The following is a 14,307-nucleotide window of genomic DNA, read 5'->3' on the forward strand; positions in this document are numbered from 1 at the left end:
ACCTTTAAAGCTCCGTAACATAATCCATACAATAAGGCTACTGCCACAATGCTACAGATAAAACTGTAAAGTGCTGCAAGCAGGCTTGTAGTAGCTAGAGAATAAAGAAAAAAGAAATCAATACTTTATAAACATCTATGGAAAAAACTTTAAAAGTCACCAAAAAGCATTTAAACTATTAAAATGTCCTATAATACTAGTATATTATTATCTACTCATTTGACTTTTAAAAATTGTTACTTCATTCTGTTCTTTCAAAAGATTTTGACCTGACAAAGCTTTACTATTCTCAAATCTCTAATGCAAGGTAAAGTATATTTATCTCAGGAGTAATGAACAATTAAGCAGAGCAGAAAAAGTTAAATCTATATTATACTTCAAGAATGTGGCTTAGATCCAGAAAGTCTGGAACATAAGTTATGCAGAAGCCTGAAAACAAACTGGAGATGTATGAATTAATCACTGAATGATATCAGTCTATGTAAAAAGAACTCGGTACCCACAGAAGTAAATCTATATTCCTGTGTATTGATTAATTCTCACACAAAAAAGTGTAGATCTGACTACTAACAATAACAACAAATAGATCCAATGGAATTACTAGTTATAAGGAAGAATGAATGATTAAGATAGCTAAGATTTATTTTAAAAATACATAGATTTTTTTTTACTGTACTCTTATATTGTGATCATAAAAGAAAATTTACAGAAAAAACTTTCTTTATGAGATATTAAAGTCTAATACCTTGTTGCAAGTTTGTAAATCATGACAAAACTCCTTTTATAAACCACCTATATACTAAGTCCATATCATAGTATTTAAATAAATTTAACACCAATAACAGTTCTAAAGGCTGTAACTGTCCCCTATTTGTTAAGCTATGCTTAAATACTGTAATCTACAATTTTTATAAAGAGTACTCACCATTACCACCAAAAATATGAATATCCAATTGTTCACAAAGGTACATTACAAATGTATTCACCTGAGGCAGAAGGCCAATGAAAAACACTATTGGGAAACAGAGTGTAAACACTATGGAAAGAAAGAATAGTATATTAAAAATATACTGTATTCATCCTTTTATTCACTTAAAGACCACAAGCAATGCAAAGAAATCCAACATTAACATAAACTACTAGCAATTTTTTTAAAAGATATCATTTAGGGCTGGGGTTGTGGCTCAGTGTAGAGCACTCGCCTAGTGCATGAGAGGCCCTGGGTTCAATCCTCAGCACCACATATACATAAATAAAATGTCCACCTACAACTAAAAAATATTTTTAAAAAAAGATATTTAAATTTATTTATCTCTCCATAACTGGGTATTAAATAAAATCTTTCACCTATAAGCAATATCTTTTAAAATTACTTCAACTGGTATTGAGGGAATGGGGGAAGAAAGAACAGTAGAATGAATCTGACCTAACTTTCCTATATACATTTATGAATATACCACAGTGAATCTCACCATCATGTAAGTTCACAAGAAAACAATTAAAAAAAATAAGTAAATAGCATTGAAAGATCAGTGGAGTAAAAGGAAGGGAACAGGGGAGGAAGGTGGGAAGAGAAAAGGGGAAGCACTGGGGACTGAATTAGAGCAAGTTATATTCCATGCTTTTATAATTATGTCAAAATGAATCTTAATGTCATGTATAATTTAAAAGAACCAATAAATTATTTCAACCATTTTCACATAATAAGAACCTAAAATACAGATTTTTTAAAACCCACAACTTTCCCTTGTGTTGTGTTCAAGAAGTTTCCTTACTCATAATAGTTACACAGTTTTTTTCCTCAGAGATGATTATAATAAACAGCAAAATAAGTTTATTAAAGCTATTTGACCTATATAATTGATTTATTTATCAGTGAACTGTTTGAAAACAAATAAAGTAATGTTAAGATGAGACATACTTTAAAGCTGACTTACCTATAACTAAATCCCTGGCTGATACAAATACCAGTGGATTGGTGAATGTTATTCCATATAATTTGAACTTGGTTGTAGTAAGGTTTCTGCTACCATAATCCAAGAACCAAATTAGACCACAACATAAACAGAAGTAAACTGGTCTACTGTAAGCAATGATACGATTATGACCCTGCAAATGACATATTTTTAAAAAGTCAGTTTAGTTAATTTTAAGAGTCAACACTAGTTACTGAGATCATTGATTGCTTATATTCTAAGGACTCAAAATATTTCTACATGAAAGCCAGGTTTCTGATGATCAAAGAAAGGAATAACAGATTCAGAAAGGAGGAAGAATAGAATGAACACTGTGATACTGGATTGAAAGTAGAAATATCAAAATGAACTAATTATTTTAATATGCATATAAATATGTGTATACGCACACACACATATTTCATATCTTTATCCACTGAGAGGATCTAGAAGCAATGACAATATAAGAGAGATAAGTAGCATCTAGACCTTAGTTTACCAACACCATTTTTCATGAAAAAGAATCAAAGCTTCATAAAGAAAAGACTGGTTATGAGTTAGGTAGGAAAAGTATATGATCAATCTAGAAAAAATTGTTGTTAGAAAAAGGAGGGAAACATTTAAAGAATGACAGGGATATGTCAAAAGGACACAAAAGGCACCTTGATGGGCTCCAAGTGGCTGAATCAGGAACAGTTTGAGCATCAAAATAAGTATTAAAGTGACATTATAATCCACTAAACAAAAATAATCTATGAATCCACACTAATACATACATAATGACAGAATGAAGAGCTATTTGTTTCAATAAAGAGTAAACTAATGAATGCAGAAGGAATGATAGAATTAGAAAATCACTATTTGCCAGTCATCAAATGATAACTGAGTCAGGCAAGAAACATCAGTAATACTAAGTGAAACAAATGAGTAGAACAGATACATAGTCTCAGAGTGTCTCCCAATAAGATACTTATGAATCACAAGAGAAAAACAGTGATATTACAGTAGAGGAGTAGTTCTGAAGGAAGTGGGAGATTTTGCTTTCCAGAGGATATTTGCCAATCTGGATATATTTTTATTATCACAACTAGGTGGTGGGGAGGGGGGGTGGTGGGGAGGGGGGGTGGCAGTTACTAGCATCTAGTGAGCAAGGATTTAAAACAATCACATTCATGAAAGAAAGCATCACCATAATCTGTTGTTGGAACTTATTCCTGAATTACATTAAAGAGATGTCTTTTGGTCTTACCACTAAATAAATGCTCAAGTTAGATCTAAAACAGGATCACATGTCATAAAAACAGTGCCAAGCAGATTACATTTGTGTGTAAAGTCACAGAAGTAATAAGGTTTTCTTCTCATTATGTAGTCCAAAAGTATTAACACCAAACTAATGTATTGCACTTCTTTATTGCAATTCCTAGTGATTATCAGAGCAAAATAACATAGTTTTTCCCACTTCAAAAATCTATTTTTCAGTATTAATTCACAATTTATTATTCAAAATTTATTAAATGCAAATAATCATGAGTTTATATGAATCATGTCTAACTGATAACCTCTTACTAAGAGGCTTTTATCAAAAATGAATTGCTATGCTTGTTTTAACCAAGATTTAGAGTCCACCAGTACAATGTCATTTTATTTCATGCTAATAAATTACCTATAATCTGTCAAATCTTAAGATGAGAAAATAGTAATATAAATCTCAATTCAATTCAACACATGCCAAAAGGAAAAAAAGGGGAAGGGGGTTTTGATAACTATTAAAGAACAATGAATTACAGCCATTTTAAGAGTGACTTACATGCCTGGGCGAAGAAGAATCTGGTTGAACACTCTGGAAATGAAACAGAAAGACAGATTACACTACTACTACAGTCCTGGTGATTATACAAGCAACTTTCAAAATGCCTGAAGTGATTTCAAGTAAACATTCTACAATAAAGAGATGACCTCCATTAATTCTGTTCCAAAGATGAAACATCAGCTCCAGATACTGGTGTTACAGGGATATTAAAAACATCTCACATTTTTCCCAACTTTCACTTATTCTGGTAAATTAACAAGTTGCATCTATCTACCTTAATAGGTTTTTTAAAAAAATATTTTTTTAGTTATACATGGATACAATATCTTTGTTTATTTTTATATGGTGCTAAGGATCAAACCCAGTGCGTCACACGTGTGAGGCAAGCACTCTGCCACTAAGCCACAACCCCAGACCTAGCGTAATTTTTGAAATGACATTTGATAGCCTATCTTATTGTTTAGCTCATTATTACACATAAGCATAGTTATGGTAGAATTCTTTCTCATGGGACAGTACCTCCCATTTCAGAAAGTACACAGTAACATGGGGTAGCTTACAGAAATTCAAGTTCTATCCACAAACTCTAAGTTTACTAGATAATTCATTAGTACCTGTATTACATATTTGCATTTACAATTAAAATAACAAGACTGGGGATGCAGCTCAGTGGGAGAGTGCTTGCCTAGCATGCTCAAGGCTCTGGGTTTGATATCTAGCACCAGAAAGAAAATAAATAAATAAATAAAATGATTTAATAAAATGAAAAAAAAACTGAAACTTTTCACATTAAAATAATCAAAGAAGTTCAGCTGTATCTTTTTAGAAGATTTTCTGTTAAAAATGTTCTAGGGCTGGGGTTGTACCTCAGTGGTAGAGTGCTTGCCTAGCATGCATGAGGCACTGGGTCTGATCCTCAGCATCAGAGAAATAAATAAACAAACAAATAATTATTTTTAAAAATAGTATGTTTAAAAAATTTAGTAACAAAACATGTAACTTTTCTTCCACATTTCAGTTCATTTCCAAAGGCATACCAAAAAATTCCACCAGGATGGTCTTTCTCACCATCCTATAATTCCAGGATATCTATCTCTCTCTCTCTCTCTCTCTCTCTCTCTCTCTCTCTCTCTCTCTCTCTCTGTCTCTCATCAGGTAATCTTTCAGTACTTTCAACTTTAACATCTATCCTTTCAAAACTTTTGTTTCCTCCTTTCTAATTTCTCTTATGTCATTCTTCTAGTCAGCTAGTTAAAAAAAAAAAAACTCTGTCACCTTTTACCTTTTGCCTATTTAACCAGATTAACCTGAAAGCAAAGGACAAGAGTTTTTAAATTTGAATGAATTTAATGGGTTAAGGCAATAAAGAGATAGATTAAGGTGGCTGAAATAAAAGGAAAGAACAAAGACCAATGATTTTAATATAGAATAACCAAATTTAATCAAGTGGATTCAGTTACTTGTTTTCCAGGGATTAAGGAGGAAGGAGCAGAGAGGTTCTAAGATTCTAAGTTGGTATACCACTGTCAAAAGCTAAGAAACTCGGAAAGGAAAATATTAATCAAAAGATGATAATGTGCTATTTTTGACATGTGTCCAACTGTCTATTAGATAAGCTTGTGAAATAGGTGCAGACATCAATCTGGATATAACTCACATAAGGAGGCAACAAATAAAATTATAAAAGAGAATTGACTTCACAAGTAAAAACTATTAACTGCAAAGAGGATCAAATAAAACCCAAGAGAATTCCCATAAATTAAAGTGGTTGAAGGAACAAAGAGGCACCAACAAAGGCAAGGGGAGTCACTGGAGCACATAAGAACCATTGGAAATGAGCAACAGGGAAAAGGACATGAAAATGGAAGGCAGTATCAACGAGTGTTAAATGATACAGCACCCACAGAGAGTGGGCTGAGAAAAGGACATAAATTTAACAATTGGAATAATTATTAGCAACCACATAGACTGCAGTTTTAGTACTGCAATGATAAAAGAAGTATGGGTGGATCTTAAAGAAATGAAGCAGATTATCTAGGTGCTTACTCCAGATGTCTAGTTATAAATGGAGAGAGAAAAAAGAAAGGACAGCTGATACTACAAACAGAACTCAACAGTTATCAGTTGAGGGGGAGGGCTCTGTATATGAACACATATAAGATAAATGACCAATGCAAAGAAAAGGGCATTTACTAAGGAATTGAGGAAAAGAAAATGGAAGGAGAAATTTTTGATTGTATATGAGCTGGCGTATGTGATTCTCCCGTTTTTTTAAAAGCTTAAAATTAACAAGCTTATAAAATCTTGGTATTTTTGTACCACTATTAAAATAATAACAACGTGACAACAATCTTCTCCTTTTGATGTCCCAAAAGAACAAAAACATATGTACTAGGCTTTCACATTATTATATCTACCAATGACAGATTTAAAAAAATTTCACCCACAGAATAAAACACTGAAAAGATGGGAGCCGGGCACGGTGGTGCACACCTGTGACCCCAGCAGCTCGGGAGGCTGAGACAGGAGGATCCCAAGTTCAATGCCAGCCGGAGAAACAGCAAGGTGCTAAGAAATTCAGTGAGTCCCTGTTTCTAAATAAAATACAAAAAAGGGCTGAGGATGTGACTCAGTGGTTGAGAACCCTGAGTTCAATCCCTGGTACCAAAAAAAAAAAAAAAAAAAAGAGAGAGAGAGAGAGAGAGAGAGAAAGTTATGTTGAAAAGTTAAAAAGTAAATCTCAAGAAGGCAAATTCTTACTTTAAGAATTTTTTGGGGGGTGAGGGGGGCTGGGATTGTGGCTCAGTGGTAGAGTGCTCGCCTAGCATATACAAAGCCCTGAGTTCAATCCTTAGCACTACTTATAAATAAATAAACAAAATAAAGGTATTGTGTTCAACTACAACCAAAAAATAAATATTTTTTAAAAATAATTTTTTTTAATTACAAAGAAATAGTTTTGGGAAACTCAATTTATGTGTAATTATTTTTACATCCATATTCCCCTTTTGTTTCCTACATAATTTAATGCAAACATCCAAGGAAAATAAATCTAAAAATTATCTTACTATAATTTGGTGAATGGTATGAAGTCTGTCTGTTTTTTGTTAATGCAAATATTATTTCACAGCATGAAAAGAAAATATACTGGTACCTTGAGTAGCGAGTACTGACAGCTGGCTATGACCAGGCAGAACTGGAAGACCCAGATGTCTCTGAAGAAGCCTTGTATGAGAAGAATAGATCCCAAAAAAGCCACAAGAATAGCCAGAATGACAGCTAACACATTTTCCAGGATCTCACGATTTCTGTAGACAGAAAAATTTAAAAGTAAGTATATCATCAACCATACTAAAAAAAAAAGGGAAGACATCAAAGTGAAGCTTGCTGGGATGTCTTTTGGGTACTGGGTTTGAATAAAGTTTTGCATCATACTGAAAAAGAAACTAGTTTCATGTGGACACAGCACAAAATTTAATATCCAAAACATGCTATAGTGAATTATAGAGTTCCAATTATAACACATACTGAAATTTCAAGTTCTATTTAAAAGAACTTTACTTTAAAAAAATATCTGGTGCTGGGGATGTAGTTCAAAGGTAGAGCATTTGAATATTGGGTTCAATGACCAGCACCAGCAAAAAAAAAAAAAAAAAAAAAATTAAAATCTGCTTTTCCATCAAATTTGTTGCAAGATACCTAACCAATTTGAAAGACAAATAAAGCAGATTTAACTAAGAAATAAGTTAAGTTTAAAAGGCAAAATCTCAAAATAATTTCTAGAAAATTAAATTTTAAATATCTGTGATTTTATATGACAAAAGTTTGTAACCAAATTTTGATATCAAGTGGTTTCATTTTCCCCATCTCTCAGTCATCTGAAATAATCCAAAAACTCACTTACTAGAATTACTTAAATACAGGCTCTTACGTATCTTGAGAATGAAGGTAGTGACAAAGACCATCAATTCTGCCTCTATCAAAGTTGCTCAGACAATTCTATACTTTAGCAAACTGACACTGTAAAAGAAACAATATGATGCCCAAGATATAACAAATAGCAATGAAGGTGATTTTGATGCTACACCAAAAAAAAAAAAAAAAAAAAACTAAAAATCTATCTCATTATTTCTTGGGGATATTTTATTTGCAAAATGTTAAATCAATTCTTTAAAGAACATTAAATGACATGGAAATATGCTCAGCACATTTGCTATATGAAGAAAGTAGGACACAAAACCAGATGTATAGGAAGATACAAGTTCTGTAATTAAAAAACACAAATATAGGTTAAAAATGGTAAAATACCAAAAATGATCTTACTAATAATGGTTCACTCTCTGAGGAGTGATTGTGGTTTGCCCATTTCTATCTACAAGATTGTCTTTGGGGTGAAGAATTACTTTCATAATCATGAGCAATTTTAATTAATTTTTTATTAACTCAATGCTATGTTTAAAATAAGTTGGGATAAAAAAATTCACAAACACCTCTCTACTACTTCACTTAATAGTTCTACCAAGCTAAAAATGTTCAACAATATTTTCAAATCAATCATTTTTTGACATTTTCACTTGATCTGAGATGGCAAGTAAGCAACTCCAGATTTGCCCAATCCAACGACCTTTTCAATCCTTGTCTCACCCTGCATACTCTCTTCCTTGTAAATTGGACATGTGCTTTTCTTTGGATTTAAAATATTTTTCCACATTGATGAATTCAATTTATCATTTAGTTTTTTTTTGTTGTTGTTGTTTTACTGATCTTGTTTTTGTTGTCACTGGTAAGAAATCTAAACCAAATTTTCCCCTGCTTTGTTTTGTTCTAGAATTCTTATTGTTTTAGGCTTAACACGTAGGTCTATGATCAATTTTAAATTAATTTTTATAATATGGTACAAGGTTAGCATACAATTTTTTTTTACTTTTATTTGGTTTTTTTTTTGGGGGGGGGGGGCATATGACAATCCAATTGTTCTAGCATCATTTGTTGAAAAAACTATCCTTTCTTCACTTCATAGATTTGGATATTACTTCGAGACCACCTGGACTGGAAGTTTCTTTGTAGGAAGGTTTTTAACTACAATTTCCATTTATTTAAGTACACAGTAGACCATTAAGATTATGTATTTTTGAACTTTAATAATTTATATCTTTAAAGAAATCTGTCCATTATACATGTGTCCACTATCAAATTTATTTACACACAGCTATTCATAATATTCTCTTATCATTCTTTTAATACTTGCAGATCTGTAGTTATATTTCACATTCCTAATATTGGTAATTTGTATCATTTTTTTTCTTGTCAGGCTGGCTTCATTTATTCTATTGTTTTTCTGTTTCCTCTATGAACTATTTCATCTCTTACTATTTTTTCTCTCTCTTTACTTGGGCCTATTGTGCTTTTGTTCTTTTAGTTTCCTACAATACAAGTAGAAAGCAAAGTCACTGATTTGAGACCTTCCTTTTCCAATGTTGGTATTTAATACTATAATTTTCTCAAGTGTGGCATTAAAGGTATCACCAAAATCGAGATACATTATTTTTATTTTCATGCAGTACAAAATACTTCCTGATTTCCCATTTGATTTCTTCTCTAGTCCATGGATTATTCAAAAGTACTAGTTTCCAAATATAGGAGAATTTTCCAAAGTCCTTTTTGTTATTTATTTATAATGTAAATTCATTGTAGTCAAAGAGCATACTATATGATTTGAATTCTTTTAACATTTATTGATCTTTGCATTTTGGCCCAGAAAATGGTCTATTTTGGTAATGTTCCATGAGCACTTAAAGAATATGGATTCACATTATGGGTGGGGTGTTGCATAAATGTCAATCAACTCAGGGTGGTTGATAATATTGTTCAAGTCTACCATATCCTCACTGCTATAGGCTGGATTCTGAATGTCTCCCAAGGATACTATGTTGAACGCTTGGTCCTCAGCCTATGGTGCTTTTGGGAGGTGGAGCCTAGTAGAAGGAATATTCCTTTAAGGGAATATTGTGACAAAAGCTCCTTCCTATTTCTCTTTCTGCTTTCTGGCTGCTATGAGGTGAGCAGATTCCTTCACCGTAAGCTCAACCTTGACACAGGCTTAAAAAATGAAGGGTTAAGTGATCATAAACTGAAACCTCTAAAACGGAGACCCAAAACAAAATCTTTCCTCTTTATAAGCTGATTAACTCAGCTATTTTCTCTCAGCAACAGAAAGCTGACTAAATGATTTTTACATATTATTCTACCAATTATTCAAAGAGAAGAGCTGAAATCAGCTAAAATTGCATGTTTGTCTATTTCTATCAGCTTCTGATCTATGAACTTTGCTTACAGTTTGTTTGGGGGGCTAGGGACTGAACATGATGCTTTGTATGTTAAGCATACACTTATCACTCAGCTATCGTGCCAGCTCTTATGTATTTTGAGAATCTATTTTAGGTGTAGAAACATTCAAGATTGCTAATTCCTCCAGGTTAATTGTCCCCTTATCATCATGAAATCACATTTTTTATCCTTGGCAATGTTCTTTGCTCTGAAATCTACTCTGACATTACTACAGCCACTTCAGCATTCTTTTGTTAGTTTTGGCATGCTGCATCTTTTTCTTTTTTACTTTTAACCTATTTTTTTCTTTTCATATTTAAAGTATATTCCTTGTAGGCATCACAGTTGAGTCTTGCTTTTTTAATCCAATCTGACAATTTTTTACTTTTTGACTTTCACCTTATCATTTTTTAATTAACCCATATGTTCTTTGATCCCTTTTTGTTTTTTACTAGTCTTATTAATACATTTTAAATTTTTCTCACATGTTAATTACAACTTTTCATTATTTTAGTAGTTGCTTTAGAGTTTTAATATATACTTTATGAAATTCTACCTTCAAGTGATGATATACCACTTTACACACTGCATAAGAAACTTAAAGTAGTATACTTCCATTTTTTCCTTCCAGCATTTATGCTATTACTGTCATGAATAATAATAACCATACAATTCATTGTTATTTATCTTTTTAAACAATTATCTCTTAAAGAGATTTAACTCATTAAGAAAGAAAATCTTATTTTCCCAAGTAGTTACTTACCATGTCCAATGATCTTAGTTCCTCTGAATGAGCCTGTATTTCCATCTGCTATCCTTTTCCCCTTGCCTGCAAGGTACCTTTCAATGTTTTTTGTAGGGTGGGTCTACTCATGAAAAATTCTCCCAATTCTTCCTAGTTTGGAAATGTCTTTATTTTTCCTTGGTTTTTAAGAGATATTCTGGCTGGGTATAAATTTCTAGGTTGACTTCTTTTCCTGATTTCAGTGCTTTAAATATGTTGTTCCACTGTCTTCTCACTTGCATTACTCCCCAAAATAAAACTGATGTCTTCCTTATCCTCATTCCTTCATACAAAGAATATTCTTTCTTAGAGTTTTTAATATCTTATCATTGGTTTTGAGCAATTATGTGCCTTCACATAGTTTTCTTCATGCTTCTTATGACCTGAGTTCTACTGAGCTTCTTAAATTTGTATTTATAGTTTTCATCAAAATTGGTAAATTTTACACCTATTATTTCCTCAAAACCTTTTCTGTCTCCTTGTGTCCTCTTGAAATTCTCCCACAGCTTATTCCTATTTTTATTTGTATGCTCTTTCATTGGGGGATTAGAATAGGGAGAATTCTTTTTGGATATTTCATTCAGGATAATTTCTGTTTGCTCTGGCTTCAGGTTCACTAATCTTTTCTTCTACAATTTGTAACCTACCATTAATCATATCTAGTGTATTTTTTAAATCTCACTGTAATACTTTACTCTGTAAATACAATTTTTGACTTATTTTTTATATCTTCCATGTCTCAAATGTTTTTAACAAAAAGAATACAGTTACAACATTTTAATGTCCTTGCTGCTAATTCTTTATATCTGTGCTAGTAACAGGCTGGTCTCAAATGGTTTATTATTCTCCTTATTTTAAGTCATGTTTTTCTTACTTCTTTGCAAACCAGGTCATCTTTGGGTGTCAGACGTGAAAACTTAACTTTAATCTTCTTAATTTGTTCTGCTACCCAGAAACAGCATGACCCCCTTTAGGTCTTGCTTTTATGACTTGTTAGGTGAGTCAAAAGTAGTGCTTTCCCTGAACTAATGGTTCTCCAACTTATCAATACTCTGCTGAACAGTCAAAAGCACCCACTACAGAACTGAGGTTTATCTCTCTGAACAGCTCTCTCTTCTCTGATATGCTATCCTATAGACTCCAACTGCCTTCAGGTCCTGGACCTAAGCTCCAACTCTTCAACTCAGGAAACTGCTTGATGCTTTTCGATTCCCACTCCCTGTGTCACAGTCTAGGAGCTCTCTTAAAGCACTAAGCTGGGGAAACTGTAGGTTCATATTATCTGTTTCCTATCTCTAAAGGATCAATGTCCTTTGCTGTCTGATCTCTAATGTCTTGAAGACCACTTTTCATGTATTTTGTCTGTTTTCATTTGTTTCACCTGGGAGGGTAAATCCAGTCCTATTACTTCATGTTGACTGGAAGAAGCAGATGTCAAATTGTAACAGACTATTGTGTTTACCACTAAGACAGTAGTGGTAAGAAACATAAACTTCCTCTTATAACATTTACACATAGAATCATATTACCTATAACCTTAAAATCATCATTTCACAAACTGTCTTTTAAATATCAGTTGTATGAGTCTTACTGATAATAATAAATATATTTTTACAGAAGTCTATTAAAATTAAAAGGAAAGTTTTCAATGGACATAAGAGATTCAATGTTTGAAAGCTCTATTACCTTACGTTTTACCTCAAAAGAACAAAAATAGAAAATGTTTTCCAACATGATAATCAGGTTAAAAAAAAAAAAAAAACTCAATGGGTCATTAAGAACACTTTAATTTAGAAATAAAAATTTTTCATCTCTTTAATATCACACTATATTCTCACCTATCAAACAGCGCCAAAAGTGTGAGTCTATCAAAGTTAATGCCAATCCACAGCTGGGGCAGGATCCAAAAGCGGTAATAGTGTTTAACCTTTTGGGCAGCTTCTTCTGTTGGACCATAAGTGGCTGCCAAGTCAGGACTCAGATCAATGTCCTGTTGCTCCAACAAATCTGTATCAATGGTCAACAGCCTATTCAACCGAATCTGCGGGAGAGAAAGCTAAAAGAAAGTCAGTGTTGAAAGGCTTAAAGTATCTAATCTGATAATGACTAGAAAGTTACTCACTCAGGTTGTAGATTATCTCAGCTCCTTAATTTTCTACTCTAGTCCACTCCCTGTGAAAACTTTACGATCATTAGAAAACCACACAAGGCAGCAATAGAAAGTGAACTAAAACTAAAAAAAAACCTTATCATCAACAACCTTTTGGAAAGGTTTTATTTTAAAAAGTTGTAGAAATCTCTAGATTTTATGAAGTCTAACCAATGAATCCATCAAAAGCACTTGCGGTGAATCATAAGTGGCTTCTTTGCTCCCTGTCACATTTATGCCGTTCTCAGCTATGAACTTCATTGATAGAGGCAAATCTGAGCCCTTCAACTCTCATATCTTCCTACAGACTTCTTATTATGACTATTACTACTTTCAAAGAAGACTATGCAGGAAATTGGTACACTACATTTTTTTTAGCTTTAGCTCATCTGTTCACCAACCAGTTTACCAGTTTTTCCCTTCCTCTGAAAGCACTAAATTTTACTGTCTCTGGCACAGCACTAGGCAGCATTTTGCTATCTCAAGTTCCCCAAACATTTAAAAGTGAAAAACAATAATATGATCATCTTCTCATTATTGCTTTCTTGTAGAGTTTCCAGGAATACACAAAGTAGAAACAGTCTTTGCTTTTCAAACACATATACTGAAGAAAACTTGTTTTCCATATGTAACAGTCATTTCTATCTCTAAACATTCAAAGATACTTCCCCAAATTTTACTTATCATCTATGCCAGGGCTTTTCAACCTTGGCACTATAAACATTTTGGGTCAAGATTATCTGTGTAGTGGGCCATCCACCACAACATGTTTCACAGGCTCTCTCTCCCCTATCCACTAGACACCAAGAGTGTTCACCCAGCTGTGACAAGCAAAAATATTTCTAGAAACTGCCAAATAGTCACTAGTTGAAAACCACTGTTCTATATTAATTTACATCTACAGTCTTAAAAACCTTGATCACAGTTTATCTTCAAGAAGACATTAAAAATTAATCCCTTTGGCACTAAATTCATCTGTATGTTTATTTATGTGTTGCATTTGTAAGTACTTCATCCATATTGTCTTTTCCAACTTTATATATATATACACACACATATATATCTTGATGGCAAAAGCTGTGTTACTTTAAAAAATTCCTCATTATATCTCATGTGGCATAATACAGTTTATATAAAATGGTCATTATTAACCATTCCACACACATAGTTGTTATCAGGGTGCCTAAGAGTTAAACTAACAGTTAAACAACTACACCAAATCATATTTAAAGTGAGGTTGCCAGATGGCACAATCATACTATGATGTTGATTAGTAAATGGA

The 14,307-nt window shown here is 32.7% G+C and overlaps 1 protein-coding gene across 6 annotated transcripts in view; it reads right to left on the bottom strand.

Annotated features, from left to right (window-relative positions):
* Positions 1 to 14,307, bottom strand: part of Pcnx1 (pecanex 1) — a 154,478-nt gene that overhangs the window by 58,757 nt on the left and 81,414 nt on the right. For 4 of the 6 annotated variants that reach the window (XM_046440991.2, XM_046440989.2, XM_046440988.2 and 1 more), the window contains 6 exons: positions 12,715 to 12,932; positions 6,920 to 7,073; positions 3,763 to 3,795; positions 1,938 to 2,109; positions 926 to 1,036; positions 3 to 94 (listed from right to left, as the gene is read on the bottom strand). In XM_046440991.2, the coding sequence (XP_046296947.1) occupies positions 3 to 94; positions 926 to 1,036; positions 1,938 to 2,109; positions 3,763 to 3,795; positions 6,920 to 7,073; positions 12,715 to 12,932 (780 nt within the window). The remainder of the gene's footprint in view (positions 1 to 2; positions 95 to 925; positions 1,037 to 1,937; positions 2,110 to 3,762; positions 3,796 to 6,919; positions 7,074 to 12,714; positions 12,933 to 14,307) is intronic. The other 2 variants (XM_046440992.2, XM_046440990.2) reach the window with 1 other exon arrangement.

This window comes from Marmota monax, unplaced genomic scaffold (assembly GCF_021218885.2).
Source record: "Marmota monax isolate L192 unplaced genomic scaffold, Marmota_monax_Labrador192_F-V1.1 WCK01_AAM20220418_F8-fsc00017, whole genome shotgun sequence".
NCBI classification, from domain to species: domain Eukaryota; kingdom Metazoa; phylum Chordata; class Mammalia; order Rodentia; family Sciuridae; genus Marmota; species Marmota monax.